Source organism: Mustela putorius, unplaced genomic scaffold (genome assembly GCF_011764305.1).
Source record: "Mustela putorius furo isolate JIRA1106 unplaced genomic scaffold, ASM1176430v1.1 tig00000139_pilon_pilon_pilon, whole genome shotgun sequence".
Classification (NCBI taxonomy): Eukaryota; Metazoa; Chordata; class Mammalia; order Carnivora; family Mustelidae; genus Mustela; species Mustela putorius.
Window position 1 is genome coordinate 11,537,399 of NW_025421293.1, and position 24,598 is coordinate 11,561,996.

Below are 24,598 nucleotides of genomic sequence, written 5' to 3' on the forward strand. Positions count from 1 at the left end.
CACTGGACTAAAAAGACAGTAGGCCCACCCTTGCCTCTCTGAGGTCACAAAAGAATGAAGTGGAGTTTCTGGGAGTCCCTAGGCCCTGGCTCTGAAGGAAAGTCACGGAATCTACCACTTTCCAGGGTGATCTCTGAGCTAATGCTTGGACAGCTGAGGGGGTTGGTGCGCATACACGCGTTAATCAGCCTTATGCCCGGCTACCCCTTCTGTGTCCATAGGTAAGAATGATGCTGAAGGTCAGACAGTCCTGGCCTGGCCTCGTGCTGTGGGCTCTCCGCTAGGGCCAGGTGGGACTGAGCAGGATATGCAGGCCTGGTCCCAGCCCACATGCAAGCACAGTTGGTTTTGTTTTCTCTACTAAATCCCATCTCCTGTTCAGAGAACACCTTCAAACGCATCGGGCCCCCCTTGGAGAAGCCTCCAGAGAAAGTCCAGAGGATCGAAGCCCTGCCGAGGCCCGTCCCGCAGAACCTGCACCAGCCACAGATCCCCCCCTATGCCTTCGTGCACCCGCCCTTCCCCCTGCCGCCCGTCCGGCCCATGTTCAACAACTTCCCTCTCAACATGGGCCCAGTCCCAGCGCCCTACGTGCCCCCTCTGCCCAATGTGCGTGTCAACTACGACTTCGCTCCTGTCCACGTGCCGCTGGAGCACAACCTGCCTATGCACTTCGGCCCGCAGCCACGGCATCGCTTCTGACAGCTCTGTGTCCTGCGTCCTCCCCGGAGCCCCTGAGCAGCCCAGCCTGTGCAGGGCCAGGGTTCTGTAGATTACCCGCCTCGCCCCCAAGGCCATGCCTTCAGAGTAGGGATCATGCACTTGGCTCTCAAAAGGATAGGCTGGCTTTTTTCCTGCTCCTTCCTGGGAAGGGCTACTGCCCCTTGAAGAGCGGCCAGCAGGCCAGTGCCCTCAGGTGCCTGTAAAAGGATTGGTCTGGCACTTGCTGGACCAGAGAGTAGGGCCTCCCTAGAGAGTTCCACTGTCCAAGCCACAGTGCAGGGACCCTCACCACAAGGTAGCTCGTCTCTGCTCTGTCAGTCCTGTCCCTGCAGACAGAGATGAGTGAAGTGTTTGGGTCCGTCCCCTCCCCTGGCAGACCTCAGAAGTCTCTCAGTTAACCACATAGGCCTTCCTTACCGCAGTATAGTCTGATTCTCGATAAAGCTGAAGTCCCAGTTGGAGGGAGTCGAGTTCGGAGAGAGCTGAGCTGTCTGAACCATGTTGTGAAGGCTGGGTTCTCCCCCCGCCCCCACCCCAGTGCTGCAGCCCATCCAGAGTGAGTACACCCTGCTGCTTCAAGCCCGTTGGTCCCAGGGAGGCGGTGGCAGAGCCATGTCCCCAGGCCTGGGAGCACCACTCAGGGTGGGGAGGCTGCAGACTTTATCTCCCACATCCAGAACCCCAGGCCGCCACCGCCGCCATGACTATTCTGGTCTCGTCCTTGGCCCACTCCGATGAGACCACAGAGAGCCATCTCGTGCTATCAGTTCTGTTTTGTAGTTTAAAGAAATATTTGCCATTTACTCACTTTGAACTTACTGGGTTGTCTGTGGCCTGCTAGAGTTTCTCTCGTTCAGTCTCTGGAAAGTCAAATCTGTTTTCCCATGCCAGGCAGCCAGTGAGGGCTGGATGGTCCTGAATCTTGCCAAACAAAAGGTCCTTTCGGGCGCCTGTGACAGGCTTGGTGGCTTTCCCAGGCAGCCCAGTTACTGGTAATGAGCAGCTTCTCCCCAGAGGTTTGGTGGTAGTGGTGGGTTTCCACAGGGGGACAGAAGACCCAGACTACACCCAGCATCCGCCCATGGAGCTGCCCTTGCCCACAGCCAGGCGAGTCTAGCTCTGAGTCGGCATGGGGATCCCTGCCCCTTCCCACTCACCGTTGCCTGTTCAGCCCCAGCCCGCCTGAGGCTCTGCCCCATCACTTGCCTCCGCTGTACAGAGCAGAGGCCTCTGCGGGAGCGACCCTGCCTGACCCAGTGTTGGCCTCTGTCACTGCTGCTGTATCTCTGATGGCTGTGGCGTTCCCGGAAGTTCCCAGCACCTGTGCACAGACCGCAGTGGGGTGAGCCTACAGGCCGTGCCCCAGGACCATGCGTTCTTGTGCATAGACATCCACTGCCATCCATTTTTCATGTATTTCAAGGATTAAAATGGGCAGAAATCTGCTAAGTTGCCTGTTTTTCGTCCTGCTTTTCCTCCAGGGAGGACTTTGCAGTCCTCTGCATGTGGGGCAGGAAACAAGGAGGGGCCTGCCTGGCCGGGAGCCTGAATGGCAGTCCCTTGGGAGAGCCCTGCTGGGGGTGCCCTATGGAGCACGGTGACATGTCTGAGTACCTTTACAGCGTGGTCCCTGTGTATCCCCAAGACAGCAGAGGTCTCAAGAGCAGTTGAGCTTCTAGTGGACATCCCACCAAATAGACACACCAAAACCTCCTGAGCCCCTTGGCGCAGTTCATCCAAGGAGGAAACCAGCCAGGGCACAGGGCTTCATGAGGTGCTTTGGGCAGCTGAAGGGACACACCCCGGGTGGGCTGCATGTGAAGCCCCCCTGGCACAGGAAGAGGCAAGAATGATTGCTTCCCCCCAAGGCCAAACTGAAGACTTGTCCTTTGAGATGAATTTGGGCTGTTCATAGCCACAAGCAGCTGCTAGGGAACCACGGGTGCCCGGTTTCTGATGATCCCCCTTGACCTGGATGGTGGGGCAGGTCCCAGGCCTGCGGCAGCACAGTTGCTGTTTGGGGGAAGGTCGTTGCCACAAGTTTGATGCTAGCATGAGGTCCCCCACCTGTCTGTGAAGTGACTGTCTAGGTGCCTGTGTTCCAGAGGACCCCAGGCTTCTTGAGAAATAGCCTGCACTAGTTAGAGTTCAGGGGAGAGGGGACCTTAGTACTCCGACCAGCCAGCAAATGGCTGCAAGATGTGAAGATAGGAGACCCACAGAGACTAGCCAGTCACAGGGACAAGGCAGGAATCCCAGAGGCAGCCTGGCACCTTTCCCTCTCTGGGCCACAGTGCTTGCTCCCCCAAGCCAGAGACTGCCCAGCGACAGTCCTGTTCTACTTGCCTTAAACTGGAGAGAGGAATCTAGTATTTGCACTTAGCAAAAGATTTTAAAACTTAAAAAAAAAAGTGTGCATGACCTGTCACTTTGTATAAAAATAGCAAAAATGATTAGTTTATTAAATTTTTTTTCTGTACCTTCTGGTAGTAAAAATACATCAAAATAATTCTGTTTAAACTACTGTGTGTAAAAAGCCTGTATCATATGTAACTTGGACTTTTTGTAAATAAATGTTTGTGCACTACACTCCCTGTGGTTTCATCTGTCCACACGGCACTACCAGGCAGGCCTTGCCACCCCCACGAAGTTACAGGGGCTGCACACACGGGCGACAGATTCCCAGGGAGTGATTGGGCCTATGAAGCCTCCACTCCCCAGGACCGGCTGTCGGCTGCCGCCGGAGAGCTGCAGGGAGAAGTGAGACCCCCATCTCCCCTCCCCTGAAGGAAGATCCGGTGATGTCTCGTGCCGACCCTGCTTGGGTGGCTTTTTGTTGTTGTTTCTTGGCACAGAATCCCCTTCCAGAAAAAGAGATTCTACACTTTTCAAAACGGGACTTATTTTTCTCCCTTTGCAATCACAGAGTGCCCTCTGGGTCTGATGGGTTCTCTTTGTGCCATCCTGATGGAAAATCTGGGGGCTTCGCACTTCCTGCCACCCTCTTGGTTGTTTAACCCTCTTGGATGTTTCAAAGGATGTATTTTCCAGGAGCAGAGTTGTGCATAGAAGGGACAGGGAGGGGTGTGTATTTCTATGGCTTCTGCAAGATTCCTCGCCAGATTTCCTTGACTAAACAGTGTCAACCCACCCGCCCTGGGCTGTGTCCTCACCTTTTGCTGGCATATCTTTGTCACCACGGTCCCTCGGCTGTCCTAAGACTCGTCTCCTGGAATCCGACCTCATGGGGACACTAGAATGGACACATTTTCCTTTAGAGGGAACTGCTGTTTAGGTCAGGTGCCTTTGTAATTGTCCTGCCCAAACTCACTTTTCCATCCTTAAAGTGATGTATATACGTACACGTTGGCCAATTATACATGTTTTAAAACAGAAAAAATTTGAAGATACAGAAAACCGTCAATTCAAAAGTGCTTTGTTACCCAAAGGTAACTACTGATTTTACATATATATAAAAAATATATATATAAATATATGTTTTTGTTTTTGTCTTTTTAATTTGACCGAGATCACAGAGAAGCAGGCAGAGAGAGAGGAGGAAGCAGGCTCCCCATGGAGCAGAAAGCCCAATGCGGGGCCTGATCCCAGGACCCTGAAATCATGACCCAAGCCGAAGGCAGAGGCTTTAACCCACTGAGCCACCCAGGCACCCCTATAATATATATATATATATATATTTTTTTTTTTTTTAAGATTTATTAGAATGGGGGAGTGGCGAGGGGGCAGAGAGACGATCTCAAGCGGACCCCATTGATTGCAGAGCCCGATGCAGGGCTCAGTCTCATGACCCTGAGATCATGACCTGAGCCGAAGTCAAGAGTTGAATGCTTAAACCCACTGAGCCACCCAGGCGCCCCTACTGATAATATTTTTTGATGCATTTCCTTCTAGGTTGTCCTGCTCTGTGGTATATATAATGTCTCCCCAACCAGTAAACCAGACGCACAGGTTTGTACCCTATCGTGGGCTTTAGCAAGGTATGAGCAATTGTTTCCAAAATACAATTAGCTCCTCCTTCTAGAGCCTTCTTGCCTCAGGCTTGTAAGCTTTCTGTTTGGACTTCTTAATCACCTTCTACAGGCTGGCCCACAGCTGCCCCTGTCTTGCCAATTGTTCTTTGTTCTCATGACCCCTAGGGGTACACACACACACACCCAAAGCCCCAGCTCTGGGTCTTCCCTTCCAGGATTTAGTCGGAAGTGACTCCTCTCCTTGCTTCCCCCCCCTTCATCAGTACGTCTTGGCAAAGACAGCCCAGAACTGATCACCAGCTTGACTTTGCCCTAGACGATGCCAGTTAAGACCCTCACTATAGGGGCATGGAGCCAGCACGGGCTGTCACCAGGGTCACCAGGATCACTGGGACCTGCCTCTTCCCTAAGTGGGGGTGGTGCACCGGGCCCGAGGCCATCCTGTGGCTCCTGCAGGTGCAGCACTATGGGGCCCCGGGGAAGGTCACTGAAACCAGCTGCTTGAAGCAAAGCGGGGATAATTACAGCACCTTTTCATCAGGCTAAGAGAATTCGAGAAAGCCAGAAAAGAGCTTGAAGTCTCTCACGTGATAAGAGTTGTTGGGTTCCCTTGCTGGCTGCCCTTTGGCATCCACTCCCAGAAGCTGTCCCAGGTTCAGACCCAGGCCCATCCCCTGGGCAGCTGCCCCTCACCACCCCACAGGTCCAGTCCCCCCAACCCACGTGCCCCACGCAGCCATGTGTGTGCACCCAGTGGGAGCTGCCCGGGCTGGACTCCCCACTCCATGGCGCAACAAGAGGCCTCTGGGCACGGAACATGGTAGGGGTGGCCCAAGCACTGGGAAGGCAGAGATTGGGGCCCCAGCCTAGCTCCTTGTCCTGTTCCAGGGCTGGACCGCTTGCAGGCTGCAGGGCCAGTGATGCTGGTGGTTCCCAGGAATCTGCATTTCAATAGCTCATCAGTGTAGGGATCACTGCAGATCCTTGGCGGAGTCCTGGGGCAGGAGGTTTGGGAGGAGGAGGGATGCCTCCAGGTGGGAGCCCGGCGGGCGGGAGCACATCTGGGAGGGTTCCGGAGAGACCTAGGGGAGCTGGCGGCAGCGGGGACTTGCCGAGAGAGGAGGACCACGCTGCCACTCAGTGCCGGCAAGGGCAGCAGGTGGAGCAGCGGGCCGGGGCCCAAGGGCAGAGGCCATGACTTTGATCCTGATGGGTGTGTTTGTCCAAGAGGTGTGCCACGGCAGACCCAGCCCTGAAGGCCTGGGGATGGCACAGCGAGCCAGGCTGGGACCCCAAGAGCAGCCAGGGCAGCAGGGGAAAACTGTGGGCTTGGGAGAGCTGGTGCCCCCACAGGAGGACCTGGTGCTGGGCTGCAGTGCCCACCTGCAGGCATTCTCGGAGCTTCCCCGGAACCTTGTCTCGGGCCCTCGGGTTCCTCTGGGTGCCTGGGAGCAGCACCCTGTGTCCTTCCCCTCCTCCAGCGCCACCTGCCCCCTGCTTCTCTGGCCTCCCATCTCCTGCTGAATAAGACCACAGCCCACGGGGCACCTGCGTGGCTCAGGCGGTTGAGCACCTGCCTTCAGCTCAGGTCATGATCCCAGGATAGAGACCCGCATTTGTCTCCCTGCTCAGCAGGGAGCCTGCTTCTCCCTCTCCCTCTCTCAAATAAATAAATGCCACCTTTAAAGGGGGGGATCACAGCCCCCAGCGGCAGCTTGGGAAGCCCAGAGATGCTGATTCGGACAGCGCTGCAGGTTCATGGGCTCAGCCAGTCCACTCCGCTCTCAGCTGGGGTTCAGCTGAGACTGCAGCCCCCAGATGGCCTCCGCGAGGGCTGCTCTGCCCTGGCCTCCCATCGCTCCTGGGCCGAGCTCCCCTCCTGCAGTGCCCTAAGTGGGCACAGCAGCCATCCGCGTGCATCCTTCCCGGCCAGACCCAGCCACAGGACCACCCGGATTGGGGGAGTCCCTTGCCTCCCGAGCAGAAACGGGACCCCAAACCACCACTCCCAGTTTGAGCAGCGTTCATGGCCTGGGGTGGGGGGGTACACCTGTACCCAGGACGTCACCACAAGGAGACCAGGGCCGCAGCTGTCCAAAGGGACTCTCGGTGTCTCCTTTCTCTCCCCCATGTCTTGTTCTCTCTCTCTCTCTCTCTCTCTCTCTCTCTCTTTCCTCATTTCTATCCAGATTGAGGCCACTTAACCAAAAAATACCCATGATAGAAAACCAGAAAAACCGAACTGGAACAGAAGCAAAGCAACAGTATTAAAAGAGCACAGCGCAGGAAGTGGGGCTCTGAAGCCAGGTGGCCTGGCCCCCTTCCTGGCCACTCACATGGAGAAGCACATGAGTTGTAAGGGTCACCGTGGCCATGGGGTGAACACGTGCCCATAGCTCCAAAGAAGACAGCTCCGCAGGCAGCACACGTCTCCCTGACCTGCTGGAGGCCCAGGAGGGGCAGCCCCAGGCCCTGATCGGCTTCGGGGGGGGGGGCCCCCCGCTGGGGCTCTGGGGAGGCCTGGGCCTGGGCACCAAGTGGGCGACCCGGATGGCTCCCCACAGGGCGCCCTCACCTGCTCAGCCTCAGACCTCTGGCGACTCTGACGCCAGCTCCCCCACAGACAGCTCCTTTCTCTTGCCTCTGATGGGGAACAAGAAAGGAGACCTGGAACATTCTGGAGGCCAGGAACACTGAAGAACGTGCAGGCACACAGTTCCTGCCCAGCAGTGCTGTTCCCCGGCTGTGAGCACGGCCCAGGCCTCTGGGCCTCTCCTCCCGAGAACACTGTCCACCAGGCCTGCCTCCCCAAAGGACCGAGAGCACCATTCTGCTCGGCTCTGCATCTCTGGCACCCGGTCTGCAGGACACTGCAGGACACTCAGGACACTCAGCGAGCTACTGCAGGCGAAGACACAGTGTGACCTGTGGAACCACACAGATGTCAGCTTAATTGTGTTTGGAATCCAAAAATGTGAGCGACTGCTTTCTCCACCTGCGTCCTGGGCGGCAAGTCCCCTGCTTGCTGGAGCCTCAGTTTCCCCATCTGTAAAAGGGAAGGGTTGGGCTGGGTAGCCTGAGTGATAGAAGCCTGGCAGAGACTGGGGACCTCCCTACGTGGAGGAGACAGACCTGAAAACTTGGGGACGCCGAGGACCCACGGGGCAGAGACGTGAAGGAGGAGGAAGCAGCCAGACAGGCCACTCGGGGTCTGCAAACGGGGACCTTGTGGGGAGGACCTGGGGCCAGGTGCGGAGCAGCTGGTCACAGCATGGGCCACTGTGGAGCCCCTCTAGGCCCCCCTGCAGCTGCAGGGAGCAGGGGCCAGCTCTTGGAGGAGACTCTATCTGGGGCCCTGGGAGATGCGGCGGCTTTCATAGACATCCCCCCAAGTCTGCCAGCCCTGCTCCGGGGGAGGAGGACGCCAAGTGGCAGGGGAAAGAGGTGGAGAGGCTCCGCCCAGCTTAGGTGCTCCCCATTAGCACAGACTCAGCCACAGGTGACCCTTGCACTCCTGACCGATGCAGCACCCTCGATCTCACCTCAGCCTGGCAAGAAGCTTCCAGAACGATTCCATCCAGGAGGGGGAGAACGTAAAGACATACTCATCCACAGCTGGGCGGGGGTGGGAGGGTCTTTTGGGAGCCAGTCCGGCCGCCTCTATCCAAACCTCGAGTGACTTAAGAATTGCCCTTCCTTGAGCACCTGGGTGGCTCAGTGGTTAAGTGTCTGCCTTCGGCTCAGGTCATGATCCCAGGGTCCTGGGATCGAGCCCGGCATCATGCTCCCTGCTCAGCTGGGAGCCTGCTTCTCCCTCTTCCACTCCCCCTGCTTGTGTTCCCTCTCTTGGTGTCTTTGTCAAATAAATAAAATCTTTTAAAAAGGGGGGGGCACCTGGGTGGCTCAGTGGGTTAAGCCTCTGCCTTCGGCTCAGGTCATGATCCCAGGGTCCAAGGATGGAGCCCCACATCGGGCTCTCTGCTCAGCGGGGAGCCTGCTTCCTCCTCTCTCTCTGCCAGCCTCTCCACCTACTTGTGATCTCTGCCTGTCAAATAAATAAATAAAATTTAAAAAAAAAAATAATAATTGCCCTTCCAGATATTTCCCCAAGAGCCTCATCAAGTGTCTCCTGCCCACTGTTGTTCTATTCAGCAGCACACGCCGCTCAGAACGAGGGAGAACGGGCGGGAGTGTCCGTGACTGGGGCACTGACTAGATCCGATGGCCAAGGACAGAGTGGCCCTCGAGAAGCCGGACCAAGGTGTCTGCCCGTGCAGGTAAGGAAAACACACGTGTCAGGTGACAGCTGAAGGGAGGGGGTCATGGAAGCCCACAAACCCGAGTGTGCAACAAAGCAGACTACAACCCCCGCTCACTGTTGCTGGGGGTGTAGAGCAGTGCAGCCACTGTGCAAAACAGGGTAGGGAGGGTGCTTGAAAAAATGAAACTAGAACGACCGTAAGAAGCAGCAAAGCCACTCTGGGTGTAAACCCAAAAGAACAGAAAACAGGGACTCAAGAGATTTGTACCCGTGTTCTAAGCGGCGGCATTCACAAGAACCAAAAGCAATCCGGTGTCCGTCTGGGGAGCGGCACATGCATCCGTGTGTCCCTCGGAACACGAGTCAGCCAGAACAAGGAATAGAGCTCCGACCCACGCCACGACACGGGTGAACCTCACAGACGCAGGGCCAAGTCACACGAGTGGTCACAGAAGGACAGATGCCTTGTGCACCCCCGGCTCACGTTCCCTTCGCCACCCCTCCCCTGACCCCCACCCCGTTTCCTGGGGTCACCACCCAAGTAAGCCATTTGGCCTTGAATGTGCGTGTCTGTCTGTTTCAGGGGAACCAGTCATAGGAGGAGGAGTGTCCGCGTGCTTGTCCAGAAGGGTTACGTTTATATCTAAATCCCAGCTGTACCCCGAGCTGGGAGCAACTTACTTAACCTCCCTGAACCTCAATTTCTGCAGCAGTGAGTCGCAGGACACGCTCCCCTGCGGGGCTGGGATGTGGGTGGTAGGAGTCATGGGCCGGGCGCCTCAACATTGCAAGTTTTTTCCCAGCCCTGAAGGCTGGAGTCCCAAAGTGGGGAGGGGGGGGCAGTCTTCGCGGCCTCGGTCCGCGGCCTCCCGCACAATCACCCCGAGAGGTGCTGGGGTTCTGACCTCTGCACACGAATCCCAATTGGGGACCCAATTCAGTGCATCCCAGGGACTGAGCAAGTGAATGAAGGGTAAGTACCCAGCACCTAGCAAGGGCTGTATATGAATGCTTTCCCATAAATAAGTAAGATTTTCCAGAAGACTAAAAGACTGCCATCAGTGTTACTCTGGGGGTTGCTGGGATCCTCCGACGCCAGACTCCGTGCTTTCATTACCTTAATTCTTTTTTTTTTTTTAATATTTTATTTATTATTTTGGCAGACAGAGACAGATCACAAGTAGGCAGAGAGGCAAGCAGAAGGGAAGGAAGGAAGCAGGCTCCCCGCTGAGCAGAGAGCCTGATGCAGGGCTCGATCCGAGGACCCCGAGATCATGACCCGAGCCAAAGGCAGAGGCTTAACCCACTGAGCAACCCAGGTGCCCTGTTTCATTACCTTAATTCCTAAGCTAACAGCAATGATGACACAGTAACCCTCTCAGAGCACTTACCCGTGCCTGACACCAGTGGGAGGTGCCTAGAAGGTGGGTCTCCTCCTCCCGTCCTGGGGGGTCAGATCCTTTCCCCACATCTGTGCAGCTTTTGTCTCCATTATTCACCCCTCCTGGAGGATCAGTCCTCCTCCCGGTTAAGCCCAGGGTCCCCAGGACAGGGCTTGGGCCTCAGGGCAAATGCTCTACCCGACCCACCCGGTCTCTTCCCCTGCCAGGTGTGTCTTGGGGAGGCGGGCTTCTCCAGGCCGCCTTCTGCCTGAGGAAACCGCACCTGTTCCCTTCTTTTGCTGTCCCAGGGTTCTCGTCCAACTGGGCAGTCCTGCCCTGGGGACCATTTGCCCATTGCTCAAATGGGGGAAACTGAGGACAGGTGGTCCCCAGAGAGTCAAGCTTCCCTCTGCAGCCTCACCTACAGTATGCTACAGTGTGAGGTCATTGGAAGTCACCTATCATCCCTCCCAATTCTGGAAGAGGCAGCTCTGACCCTCGAGGAAGTGAGGCCCAGCCAGGTCTGGGGTGCCCTCCACTGAGGTCTCCCCAGAAATAAACAGGGGAGGAGCCTGAGCTGGGGAGGGGACCTACTTGGCAGGGGTGTCCCAGGGAGACACCCTTGGGAAGCTCAGAGGCCTTCCCCACCAGAGGGACAGCTCCACGGTCCCCCGGCAGGGGCTTGGGGTCCCATCACAACAAGGGTCCTACAGGGCCACACCTGTGGGAACCCCAGCAGACAGGAGTGGGGAGGCCCAGGGGTGAGGCCCAGGGCTGGCCTGTGCCCTCTGGCTACATGGCTGTTTCCAGCCTGTCTGAAGCTGCTTGGCCCGCAGCCTCTTTCTGCCCCTGACAGGGACAGACACGTTGGGAGGAAGAGTGCTTGTCTCTCTTCTTTTTCTTCCTTTTTTTCAATTTCATGGAACATTTTTCCTTCAATCATGATCTTTGGGGCTCACAACTAACTGTGACTTGGAACTCGGCTCCACTGCCCCTGCTCAGGCTCACTGGGCATCTGCTGGTCTCAGTTTCCCCATCTGTGCAATGGAAGGCTGAACTTTTGCTCACCCTCCATGGCAGGCTTGGAGGGGACCCACCTTCACAGCTGGAGGCAAGGAAGACCTGCCAGTATGGGTCTGGGCGAATGGAGGGGAGTGGGCACCCCGGTGGAGGCAACCAGCTTCGTTTGCTCAAACCAAGTCTCCAACCACCATCCAAGGAGGCTCTGTCCCATCTCTCCCGTAGGGCCTTTGCTTATGCTGTTCCCTCTACCCAGACTGACCTTCCCATCCCTTGTACTGTCCTCTTTCCCTGGTTGTGATCAGCTCCCCAAGTACACTGTAGCCAGCAGCCCCCCCAGAAAGCTCAGCCACGTAGCAGGGGCCCATTTTTGCAGAACAAATGGAATCCACAACTTACGCGTAGCTCGCCTGGCTCAGACCAGGCTCGGATTCGGCCAGGGGACCCCGGGGTCATTCCAGGGCAGTTCTTTCCTGCCCTCCCAGGCATCGCAGGAAACCATGTCCAGCGGCCCACCTGCCCCCCTGCTACCCCTTTCAGTGTGCCTCCCCCCTTCCACCACGGTCTGGAAGGTCTTGGCTCCGACCAATTCATCTGTTCCTTCCACATCACCGAGACTTCTCTGGCTTCCAGCCTGGCTTTAACAGGGGTGGGGGATTGGTCGCCAGGACCCCACTGGAGCCCCAACAGCCTTTTGTGGCGCCATCTGCCCTTGTCGATCTCGAGACTCCCGCCTCCAGGGACCACCAACCACAGCACAGGCATCCTGGTTTCGACACCAGCAGCCAATCAGCAGTTTCCCTGACCACTGGGGCAGCAAGGCGGGGGCAAAAGAGCCACACCCCAGGATGTCCTCAATCGTCCTCAGTCACCATCTGCTTATCGCTATACCCGCCAGGCCTTGCCACTCTGAACCTCGGTCTCCTCCTCTATAAGGTGGAAGAGCGCTAACCCCTCTGGCAGCTCTGGCTTAATGAGATCCTGCAGTCCCTGGAGGGCTGGCCACATGGAGGTCTGCCAGATGGGATCGGGCCCCCCAGCTCCCAGGGCTGAGGCCAGGGGTCCTGCTTTGAAGGAGCTTAGCCCATCCAACAGACCCCTCCCAGGATCTGCACCGTTCTCTGTGCCGTCCTCAGGGGATTCCTTGGACCACGCAATCCCAGCCCCTGGGGAACCTGAGCCTCGTGTTTGGGGGTGTGCTTGGGGTCTCTTGTAATGTGTGAAGAGAGCCCCATCAAGGTGCATCCGTGGAGGCAGGAGGAGGAAGCTGGATCTGTGCCATCATGCTACCTCGCTCTCTACCTCCTATGCACACAATCATGCAGTGCACGGGCCCAGCCCAAGTGCATGCCTGTTTCCAGGCCTCCAGATAGATATTGGAGAAGGGAAGTTGTGGGACCAGATTCAGCCACCTGAATGGGAGTGGGAGATCCCACTATGCCCTTGGGACACTGGCGGCCCCAGGCTGGTCTCTGGGGTCAGAGTCCACCCCTAGCAGAGACCTCCTCCACTCCAAGAGATGTCCCGGAGCTCAGAGCATCCACAGGACCCTCGACCCACACCCCTGCATCCCCAAGACATACACAGGCCAGCTGAGGGCTGCACACTCGCATTATTTTATTTTGCTTTTCCAGTCTGAAGCTACTATCATGGGCATTTAGTTATACAAATGACACTTACAAAAAATAAAAGACCAAGACACCCAGAGTGAGATGCATGGCAGAGATGAACTGGTCGAGGGGAGCAGGGCTGGCAGGGGCAGGGCTGGGAGCCAGGGGCCTGGAGCCTCCCCGTGGGGCTCCCGGTGGAGGGCGACGCCCAGCTTCATCCCACCCCGAGACCCGAGGAGTCCAGTCGGACAGGGAGCACCGATCACACCGGGGGCTCTGGCTGAGGCGGTGAGGGGCTCAGCACCAACCAGATGGGGACACAAGCCTGGGCAGGCGGGGGGGGGGTGCCGCCAAGGGCCCCCGAGGAGGTGGGGACAGGTTCTAGATTCAGGAAAGCACCGTGCGCCCCCACAGCTAGCAGATAAGGAGGGCACCGATGCCCAGAGATGCGGTTTCAAGATTCCCCCACAAGACCCCCTTGAAGATCACTCGGGGCTGCCACCAGGCTGGCCTGCATACCTCCAGCAATAATGCCTCGTTAAAAAAAAAAATACTGATTTGGTCATTTTCTGCTTCCAGTCAGGCCAGGACGGGGTGTGCGGTGGGCAGGCCCACTGGGTGCAGAGGGGCGAGCTGCGGGTACATGCCAGTGTCACCCCTCCCCTTCCTGCGGCCTTCCCCTGACGCAGGGGCGGTGCGCCGGGCGGGGGCGGGGTGATAGGCTGGGGGCAGGCACCCAGTTCCGGGGAAGTGGGGCGGGCAGAGGCTTTTGGGAGGGGGCAGGAATTTCCAGTTACCCCAGCAGGCCCAGGGGCCCGGGAAGGCCTCCGAGCTCCCCCACTCTCCTCGGCCACTTTGGGGAAGTAAGGCTCAGAGTCATCTGAGGTCAGAAGAAAGGGCTGCCAGCCTCGCCCATAGCAGAGAAGAGAGGGCAGAGGGGTCTGAGATCCCTCCAAGGACCAGGCACGGGGCAACAGGTGGGGGGGGCACCGTTTTCTCTGGGTTTCCAGTTTGAAAGGCAAGGGGCTCGCCACCACGCCAGAGCCCGCCTGGAGAAGAGAGTTATTAGCAGAAGGGTCTGGGCAGGGCAGGGACAGGACGCTGGGTGGCGGGCTAGTACTCCCAGAGGGTGGCTGGCTCGATGGTCTCGGCGCAGGCCTTCAGGACCCCCGCGTGGTCCCCCTTCAGGTAGCGCCCGCCCACCTTGATGGCCACCTTGTTGTAGTCACAGAATTCGAAGAAGAAGTCCACGGGGGTGTCGCTGCTGCTGGTGACCGACGAGTCACTGCCCACTGTCCAGTACTTGCCTGTGGAGTCTGGGGGAGCGAGACCCATCAGGCCTCCCCCTTGGCCAGCTCCCCACCCTGCCATCATGGGCCTCTGGAGTTGGGGTGCATTCTGTGGGATGCCCACCCACGCCTCCCACCCCTGCTGGAGGGAGGTCTGAGTCTTTTCCCCCCACCAGGACTTTAAGTCCCATAACTCAGGTGTGGGACACCTTCCCTGTCCACCGTTCCCAGAATCCTCTTTCCCTCTCTGCCCTCCTCCCCCTACACAAGAGTGTGTAGGTGTGGGTTCTCCCTCCTATACAAGAGAAGAGAAGAAGGGGCCTGGTGGCCACAGGATGTTTGTCCCCAGAGCCAAGTCACAGGGTGGCCAGGCTGAGCCCCAATGTGGGACAAGGGCGCTTCAATCCCTGTGTGGCCACGTGGGCCCCCGCGCCCCCCTGGAGCTACCACCCCTCAGAACCTACCTTTGATGTTGTAGGCACCGTCATTGAACTCCAGCTGGAAGACATCATAGCTGGAGCGGTTGGCATCCAGGGTGCCCGTGACCTTGCGGCAGCCGATGAAGCCATGCTCCCCACGGAACACAATGATGGGACGGTTGATGAGCTTCATGAGGAAGAGCTCCGAGTCCCCTGTCCCAGGAAAGGGGAAGGGCGGTGAGTGGGATGATCGAGGCGCGGCTCAGAGAGGGAGAGCAGGGAGTCTGGGGTCGCCCAGCATGTCAGCCCTGGGGTGGCGGGGGCGTGGGGAGGGGGCGGTTTGGTGAGCGGCGATGAGGTGGGCAGAACCCCCAGAGAACCTGGGACGGGGGTGCACCCACAGGTGGCTACCTGCTGTCTCCACCGAGGCAGCCAGCTGCCCGTTCTTCTTGGCTGTCACGAACTTGCCATTGGACGCACGCAGTGTGATCCGCCGATCACGCCACTCGATGTCGAAATAGCAGCTGGCGTTCCTGGGGGTGGCAAGATGGGTCAGGCGGGGCTGCCCCCGGTCCCCCGACCCCCGGGAAGGGCCAGCCTGGGCGTGGTGGGACACTCACTTGGTGGAGGCTGTGGACTGCACGCCCCCAGTGGCCGTCAGCGTCCAGTACTTGCCCGTGTGGGTGCGGAAGGCGCACTTTTTGGTGTCACGGTCAATCTCCAGCTGGAAGGTCTCTTGGTCGGTCTCCTCGTCCTGATTGGCTGACAGATCCATACCTGCGGGGAGAACTTCCGACTGGCACGGGGACCCCCACCCCACCCCGAACCACAGCCCTGCCCTCACACATCACCTCGGTCTCCACATCAGGGGGCAAGACCCGGGACCCCAGGCGGCCGACTCCACCCGCCCTCAACATCATTTTCTCCGATGCTAGAACACCTTCCAACAAACCGTCTGCGCAAAGACCTTCTAGAACCAATCGGGAGAATCTTAATGTGGCCCGGGATTAAATACTAAGGATTAATTATTGTTAATCATATACTAGTTATGTAAGAAAATGGCCTCATCTTTCAGAGACCCACAAATATCTTGCGATGAAATGCCTTGATGTCAGGGATTTGCTTTAAATACAATCAAAACCAGGGACTACAGGGACAGATGGAGCTAGACGGCAGAATACTGCGTTTGGGGGAAATCGATAGATTATATCCTTCCTGCGCCCATATGTGTGTAAAAGTTAGGAATGAAACGTAATACCACACACTCGTTTCAGAAAATTTATACAACTCATAAATGCATAAAAAGGGAGTCACACAGGGGCACCGGGGTGGCTCAGCAGTTTAAGCGCCAGACTCTTGATTTTGGCTCAGTTCATAATCTCGAGAGTCATGAGATCAAGTCCCGGGTCTCCGCATTGAGCTTGGAGTCTGCTTGAGATTCTCTCTCCTCTCCCTCTGCCCGGCCTGGCCTTGCTCTCTCTCTCTCGGGGGCGGGGGAGTCACACATACCCCCATGCCCACCGCACCCGCACCCCCAGAACACACTGCAAATAGGAGGTGGACACACCCTCCTCGCCATTTCCCCGGTGCAGACACACGTATTTTCACTACCACGCGTGCCACAGATCTCGAGTTGCAAATGATCTAGGCAACACTGCTCACACACATTTCCCTGTCCCTAAATCACCTGATGTGACAGAGGGGGCTTCCGCGCTTCCGTGCGCTGCTGCCCAGCGGCTGATCTCTGGGGCCCCACCTGTGTAGTGAACCTCTTCCAGCTAACAACCTGGAAATAGGCTATTTCGTTCCAGCAGAACAAATTCACATTCCCCAAACGCCTGGGTTCTAAGAACCACAACAGCAGGGACGTCCGCCCACTCTGCTGGACATCCAGTCTCGGGGCTCGAAAGTGGGTCACCATTTGCGTCTGGACACCTTTAGGAAGATGGGATCACAGTGGGAGGTGGCAGGCGGCCCTTCAGAGAAGCAGATGGAAGCTGGCGGATGGGGGAGCCCCGGTTCCCTGCCCAGAACCCACATGTAGTTCTCCACCAAGTGGAGGATCTAAGGGTATGAGCCTGTCTTTTTTTTTTTTTTTTTAAAGATTTTATTTATTTATTTGACAGAGAGAGATCACAGTAGACAGAGAGGCAGGCAGAGAGAGAGAGAGGGAAGCAGGCTCCCTGCTGAGCAGAGAGCCCGATGCGGGACTCGATCCCAGGACCCTGAGATTATGACCTGAGCGGAAGGCAGCGGCTTAAGCCACTGAGCCACCCAGGTGCCCGGGTATGAGCCTGTCTTAACCCCCATCAGCACCAGGGGGTGGAGACCTTCACCTCCACTTCAAGGAGGAGAATGAGCCAGAGGTGCTATGTCCTTGCCCAAGGTCACCCAGAGAGAAACTGGTAAGTGCTGGTAAGCCTCCGGAGGGGACGTGGGCAAACTCCGGCCTCCACCTCCGTGTTCTCTCTATGGACTGGCAGACCCAGGGTCCTGAATAGCTCCTCTCAAAACCCCTTGGGCTCAAGACTCCAGGCCTGCTGGGCCCTCTTAGCCCTGATCTCAAGGATCTGCTGATTGCTAGGAGGCAGGCGGTGACCCAGACCCACCATCACACCCCCAGAGACGATGAAGGTCAACAGGGACTGGGCCCCCTGGGTAGCCGAGCCACCAAGAATAAATAGGACCATCCTGGGCGCCTGGGTGGCTCAGTGGGTTAAGCCTCTGCCTTCAGCTCAGGTCATGATCTCAGGGTCCTGGGATCGAGTCCCACATTGGGCTCTCTGCTTGGCGGGGAGCCTGCTTCCTCCTCTCTCTTTCTGCCTGCCTCTCTGCCTACTTGTGGTCTCGCTCTGTCAAATAAATAAAATCTTAAAAAAAAAAAAGAATAGGACCATCCTAAGGCCACTCTGGGGAGCACAACGTGAGGCCAGAGTCCCCAAAAGCTGGTGGACATGCCCCACTCTATAAGCCAGCCCACCCCAGCCCCTGGTACCACCTGCCCAATGTGGGGTGTACTGGCTGACCAGAAGGAGGGGAGAGACAGGATTACGTCCTCCTCGGGCGTAATCCAGCAGCAGACAGGACAGAAGGGGATCTCCAGAAAACAGGGCAAAAGAGGCAGGAGGAAAGGGACCTAGATTAGAAGTCCAACCTCTAGCCAGAGGTTACGCAGGAGTCAGGAGGCTCCTTCTCAGGGAGACTTAGCCAGGGGCAGCCCTGTGCTCCAAAAAATCCATACTGACCTACTCTTCCCACATTAAAACAAAGGGAGGATCCACCCAAGGGCCACACAGCCGAGGCCATCTGCTGGGCTGCTCAGACCCCATGCGCTGCCCGTATCCAGTCCTGGACGTGGTCTGATGGAACGACTTGGGCCAGCCAGGGTGCCGCCCAAAGTAGGCACCCAAAGTGCCTTCCCCTCACTCAGCCTGTCTCCCTGTCTATCGAAAGGGTCTGTCCACTCTGCCAGGAGGGTGGAAGGATTCAGGGCCCTAGTATCAAGCTGACACCAGGTCTTCGGACCCCAACAGGAAGAAGTACGGCAGCGGGGGTGGGAGTGGGGGGTGTCTCCTCTTCCCAACATCCTGCAGGGCCCTTCCTGGCTCCAAGGCCCTGCCCAGACGGGAAAGGCCCCACTTGGCCTTGGAGTCTCTAATTAGAGCTGGGTTACTATGGGAACAGGGTTTTCTTTGGGATTTTTCTTTTCATCAGCTGCAGCAGCGGCACTGAGTCACAGGCCCGTAGGAGCCCCGGAGAGGCAGATGCGGGGCTGGGAGAAGCTCATCTCCTGCCTCCCCCAACCCCAACATCCCCCGCCCTGCCTGTCCCTCTGCCTCATGGCTTTTCCTGTCCCAAGCCTCTGAGCTATTCCCTATGGTGGCTCAGACAGGACATTCCATCCCCCTCAGCCTTGGCAGTTCCCAAATTACCCTGGCTGGTCCAAAAGAGGCAACCCCCACCACCCCATTCAGTTTAGGGGAAGGAGCCTGGAAGCTTCTGTGGCCTCCCCTCCCCCTGCCCTCTTTCTACTAGGTGACCACCTCAGATCCATCCTCCAACCTTGCCCAAGGATGACCTCAAATGCCCTGGCTCTTAGGGAGAGCTCTTACACATCCTGCAAAACCCAGCCTGACCAGCCCTTTTCTCAGGCGACCAGCCAAGCCTGGCCTCTGAGTGGCTGGGACAGTGCACAACCTGAGCATGGACCCCCAGGGCAAAGAGGCTGAGACCAAGTGGGAAATGTGGGCCTGACGTCCAGGGCGGGTAAGACTTCCAAGGAGTACTGGGGGCGGAAGACACCCCACCTGGCTGGAAAGTGCCATTCACCCAGCCACCCTGCCATCCTTCATCCCTGCCCAAGCCAGGGCCCTCACCAGTGACGTGGTCACAGCTACCCCATTTCTGAGGCCCTGGGATGGACAGATTCCACCCACCTAGCACATCAGTCCCCGGACACCAGGACCCCGCTCCCTGGTGGCTGAGATGACCCCCTTCCCAGAAACAAACCCTGGCTCAGAGAATGAGCCCACGCCAGCCCTTTATAGATGGGGAAACTGAGGCCAGAGAGCAGGTTGCAGTGTCAGCAGGGAGCACCGCACCCCCGCCAGGCAGGCCTGTGCAAGCCTGTGGGCATGATTCACATCCCCCCGCCAGCTAAGCCCAGGAGCCTCCTCCTCCCTGGCTGGCTTTTCCCAACATGTGTCAGAAATACAGACACCGCCTCCTCTGCCACGCAGGCCTGTCCAAAATGGCCTCTGAGACACGCCCCCAACCACACAGCAGCTTCCATCCCACCGGGAAGCCTTGGGGTCAGTTAACATGAGAACAAGAGGAGGACCCCTAGATCCAAGGCCCAAAGAGTCCCAATCTCAGCCCCCAAAGACTCCTCCCGCAGTTCTTCGTACCTTTAAACTCAAGAGATGAGCCAACACTTCTGGCTCAATTTCAGACTCACCCCTGCCCCATCAGCCTGAATCACACAGTGACACTTCCAGCAAGGGCTAATAAAGAGGAGAGGGCATCTGCCCAGACTCGCTCTGCTCTTCCCCTCAAGAGGAAGTCATGAGATCCCTGACCCTCAGGGCCAGGTCCACCCGCTCTTCCTCGTCTTCCCCAAGGAAGGCACTGGGTGCAGCCCAGCAAGGACGCGGCCTCCCTGCAGGGGTGAGTGCCCACCGTGGGTCCTGTGGCCCCACCTGCGGTTCCAGTCCCACCTACCAACCTCACAGGCTCTTACTCAGCCATAATGGGCTTTCTGCTCCTCCGTGCCTCAGGGCCTTTACACAAGCTGTGTCTTTTTTGCCTGCAACCCTGTTCCACATGCCTGATACATGCCACCTTGTATTCATCCTTCAGGTCAGCTCCAGGGTCCTTTCGGAAGTGTCTCCCCCACCCCGCAGTCTAATCTGAGATCTTGATGTACCTTCTGGACACCTAGACCTCTGCGTGACACCTCTGGGATGCTGATCATGTCCCAAGAAGAACATCAGCTACAAAAGGGAAGGGTCCGGGCACATATACTCATTCGTTCACCAATGACCATGTCTCACCTGGTAGGAGAGGCTCAAGTTTTGCTGAACAGGTGAGGAGTCCTGCCCCACCTACACTGTGTGGGGGGAGGGGGGAGGCCACTGTGCCCTGGAGGCTGGGAGGCCTGGTGGTGGTGGTGGGGGGTGTCAGAAAAGAGCCTATTCTGTAATCAAACAGACCCAGTTCTTCGAGTTGCTTACTTGCTGTGTGACCTTGAGCAAATGGCTTCACCTCTCTGAGGCAAACAGGCTCATCCAATGGAGACAATACTGCCCAAATCAATCAGCAAACTGAGGCACAAAACAGCCATTACCCCATCAGACCGGACCCCAGTGCCAGGGGGCTGTAAGCCCCAGCTCCACACGACCCCGCCCACAGTCAGGAGAGTGGCCTTCAGGATGAAGGCAGGGAAGTCCACTCCACCGAGAGCACGACACTGATTGGGCTCCCATCCAGCCATCTCCAGAGGCTGGGGCCCAACTTCCCATTCAGCAGAGCAGGACCCCCACAGGTCTCTCCAGCGGGGCCTCCGGCTGCAAAGAATCAACTGGCTTCCTTGCCAAAGGAGGAACGAGGGCGCCAGAAGGAAGAGAATCCGCCCAGGGGGAGACTCTAAGAAGGGAAAGAGAGGGGCTCACTTCTGGCGCGCAGGCCGGTAGGAAATGGCCAGGCCAGCGGGAGGCCCGGGAAAGGACCAAGGGAGTTGCAGTCAATTGTTCCGGACGGGACACTTGGGGTTGGGTTCACTCGAGGGAAGGGGCTTCCCGAGGGAGCCGGGCTAGGGTCTCCGGGCTCACGCTCAGTCCGCCCTCCCAACGCCCGCAGGGCAGAGCGCAACAGACCCGAACGAGACTTGCGGGCGCAGGGCGGGGTGCCTGGCAGGGCGCCATCCGCGCCACGCCGTCCCAGGACCGGGGCGCGAGGAGGGAGGCCACCTCCAGGGAAAGCTCCGGACCGGAGCACTAGGCCGGAGACGGCGCGGGGGGTCCTCAGGAGGGGGGACCCGCAGAAAACCGATCCCTTCCCCCGCCCCTCCGCATCTGGTTTTCCCATCTGCAGAGACCGAGCAGGACAAAGGGGGCGAGGGAGGGCCCTCTGGAGGAGCCCGCCCCCCTGCTCACAAAGGCCGCGGCCTCGAGCGCGGGGCAGGCGCGGGAGGAGGGGCTGGGGGGGAAGGGCAGACACTCGGGACGCAGCCCCCCAGCAGAGGCCGACCCCTCGAGGCTGCAAGTGGAGGTACAGAAAGGCCCGGAGGGCTGGAAGGTGGAAGCGCACCCTACAGAGATCAAAGGCTCCCCCACCCCGCAAGCGCTGGGAGGTTCGTGAGGGGTGGGGGTGAGCCCCGCTCGCAGAGCGACCCTCGCCTCCGCCCCTGAGCTACAGGCCGGCTGATTAGGGAGGGGCACAAGGAAAGGGGGGAGGGGCGTTCTCCCCAACCCAGGGCTGGGCCGGGCCATCCGCAGAACCCGCGCGCAAGGGGAGTCCCAGGCGGGGGTTCGGTGGGTGGCACATAGGGCGGCGCCTACGCGGGGACCCAGGGAGCCGAAACCCCAACGCCGGCTAGGAGGGTGCAGCGGCGCCCAAGGATGGGCATGGCCCCACCCCTCGCCCCCTCCTCCGGGCCCGAGCGCACGTCCCGCGACAAGGCGGGGTGGCCAGTGAGCCTAGCGAGGGCGCACCCGGCGTCGCTAGGGACTGTAGCAGCGCCGCGGGTGAGAAAGGGCGGGAGGCCGGAGGTACGGGGGTGGGGTGCGCTTTGTGCACCGACCGGGAGAGGAGGGGGGCGGCGTCCCCACTCACCCTGGCGCGTGGACACGTTCCTCTCGTTGGCCGCCTGCAGCACGACCTGAGCGCAGCTCTGCTCCAGGGCGAAGAGCTCGTCCTTGCCCACCTTGGTGGCCTTGCCCGCCTTGAGCGTGCCGCTGGGGCCCGACGGCGCCAGGTAGCGGCCCTCGCAGTCGCGGAAGGCCACCTTGCCGGAACGGAACTCTAGCGTGTAGCCAGTGGCGGGCTCGGGGCGCGCCACCAGGCGCCCGTCGTGGCGCAGGAAGCGGTGGTCAGCGGTCTGCACGCTGTAGCGCTGGTCCTGGAAGGCCAGCGTGATGAGCGAGTCGACGCCCCAGGGCACGTCGCGGTCCACGGCGATCTCGTCCGCCGGCCGCGCGCTCAGGTGCGCGTAGCGCTTGCGGGTCAGGCTGTAGATGTTGACCTGCGGGTGCATGGCGATGTGCACGCTCCACTTCTCAGCCGGCGACACGGTCTGCGCGAAGCACGACAGGCGGTCCTCGGTGCCGCCGAAGTAGCGCCGGTGCACCTCGGATTGCAGGGACCAGCGGCCGTCGTCGTGCGCCACGATGAGAAAGCGGCAGTCGGGGCCGGGCACTTCGCGCTCGCAGGTCACATTGCCGTCCTTGTCCGCCGCCAGGTAGCGGCCCAGGTGGCTGCGCAGGCACACAGCCGCGCTGCCCGCCTCGTCGGGCGGCTGCTCCAGCGTCCAGATCTGCTTCTTCTTCAGGCTGCTGGCCGACGCGTTCACCTTGAACCCGAACGCCTCTGCCGTCAGGTACTTGTTGCCGCAGTTGATGAGGCCGAACTGGATCTGCACGGCCTCAGCAGTGCCGTTGGCGGTCATGGTGGCGGCGAGCGGGAGGGCCCCGGCGCGGCCCGGGAGGTCGGTGGCGGGTCCCCGCGGCGGCGCCCTGCTCCTTTGTTCGAGACCGCGGCCCGGCGCGCACCCTCCGCAGCGCTCCACAAAGCCGGCCCGCAGCGCGCGGGCCCCTTTCTAGGCGCGGTGACGTCAGCGTCGCGGGGCCCCGCCCCCGCCCCGCCCCGGGGCTCGGCAGGGGAGGGGGCTCAGGGAGCGCGCGGCGCGGGGACTCAAGGGGCGCGGATGGCTGCTGGGCTCTCCGCGTTCCCCCGGTTCTGCACGGCCGCCCTCTGAAGCGCCCCCAGCTCGCGCCCCCCAGTGCCAGGGTCCCACCCCCGCAGCGCCGCAGCCTGAGGACCCACCCGGAGCTCGGGACCGGTCGGAGTCCTCCCCGTTCTAAGCCTAGCGGGGAGGAAGGGTTTGAGGCTGTGACAGAGACCGCAGAGACCGCAGAACATATCTGTACTGGGTGGGGGCGGACCGGAGGCTGCTCGGAGGAGGTGGCCTTAGAAGCAGAGCTTTAAAGCAGGGAGGGTGCACTCACCCCCGCGGCGCAGGGGCGGGTGAGCCAAAGAGGCATGGGGCGGGACAGGAGCTGGGGGAAGGGCCCACAGACCCCAACTCACCCAACTCAGGCCTTGTAAGACACTTCCCTGCAGGCCACCCAGACCCTGCCCTCAGACCAAGCACTCCGCCATGCTGGCCCAAAATAGTTCTTCAAGGTAGTGGCAGAGACAAGGGACTGCTGTTCCCATTCTGGGGTTGCAGAAGACTCAGGGTTCTGGCGGTGGGGTGGGCTGCTCAGAGGTGGGACCCTCTCCTGGCCCCACAGTCTGAAGGGCATGGGCGGGCTGGGGGCTCCAGGACCAGTGTGCCCTTCAATGTATACCCCCAGGCTCCCACTTTCTAGGTGGCTGAACTGGTCGAAGCCCTCCTCCTTCAGGACCCCAACTCGTACCATTCTCCCTCGAAGGGGACACTCCCCGCAGGCCCTTCACCGCCACCCTGCCACGTCCTCCCCCTTCTAGGAACACTTCCCTTTTCTAAGGCCAGGACTTTTGCTGGGACATTCCCCACATGCCAAGCAAGCTCGTGGAATGCCAGCATGACCACAAGCTGCCCACAAGGTCTCGGGGCCAAAGGCATGGAGCCCTGAACTGGCTCCCCAGCTGGTTGGTCTGGGCTGTGTCTGCCCCCAGGCAAGCACCTCCAGGGATTTTTTATTTTTTTTTTTTAAATCTTCCAGGGCAAGATGGCATCACCTTCTCACCGTTGTGGCTCAAATGTGTTTCCTGGCAGGGCCTAGAACCCCAGGCAGGCAGTGACCATATCCTCCTGCCCCACGAAACCCATCCCTCAAGAGCCGGAACATCAAAAATTTCTCATTTTGAGGTTATCCCTTAGGCTTGAAACCCAGGATCTCCCTGGCTCTGTGACTTCAGGCAAGTTGCCTAAACTCTCTGAGCTTCCATTGTTGTAGAAGAGCTACAAATCCCCCATCTCAGGAGGGTCTCAGTGTCCCTGGGGGCATGGAGCTCAGACACTGTTCCTGTCCACCCTCAGGAGCCCTTCCAGTCCCCTGGAAGCCGGGCATCTAATTAGAAAGACCCCAGACCTCTGGCCAACCTCCTCCAAGGCTCAAAGGAAAGGCGGATGAATAGTTGTAGGCGTTTCCAGAAGGCTGTGTGCTGCCCAGCTTGGTGCTGGCAGGGGGACTGGAGGA

General features: G+C 59.0%; 2 protein-coding genes across 5 annotated transcripts in view; one reads left to right on the top strand and one right to left on the bottom strand.

Annotated features, from left to right (window-relative positions):
- The window catches only part of RNF216 (ring finger protein 216), a 143,128-nt gene extending 139,816 nt beyond the window's left edge, over window positions 1–3,312 (top strand). For all 4 annotated transcript variants that reach the window (XM_045075145.1, XM_045075146.1, XM_004775008.3 and 1 more), the window contains one exon: window positions 383–3,312. In XM_045075145.1, the coding sequence (XP_044931080.1) occupies window positions 383–702 (320 nt within the window). In that variant the 3' untranslated portion in view covers window positions 703–3,312. The remainder of the gene's footprint in view (window positions 1–382) is intronic.
- A 9,659-nt stretch (window positions 3,313–12,971) lies between these two features.
- FSCN1 (fascin actin-bundling protein 1) lies at window positions 12,972–23,001 on the bottom strand. Its single transcript, XM_004775011.3, has 5 exons — window positions 22,029–23,001; window positions 15,317–15,473; window positions 15,108–15,229; window positions 14,742–14,909; window positions 12,972–14,304 (listed from the first exon to the last, which is right to left on the bottom strand). Exons 1-5 carry the CDS (start codon window positions 22,858–22,860, stop codon window positions 14,102–14,104), a joined length of 1,482 nt encoding a protein of 493 aa, XP_004775068.1. The 5' UTR covers window positions 22,861–23,001; the 3' UTR covers window positions 12,972–14,101.
- Window positions 23,002–24,598: the final 1,597 nt, after the last annotated feature.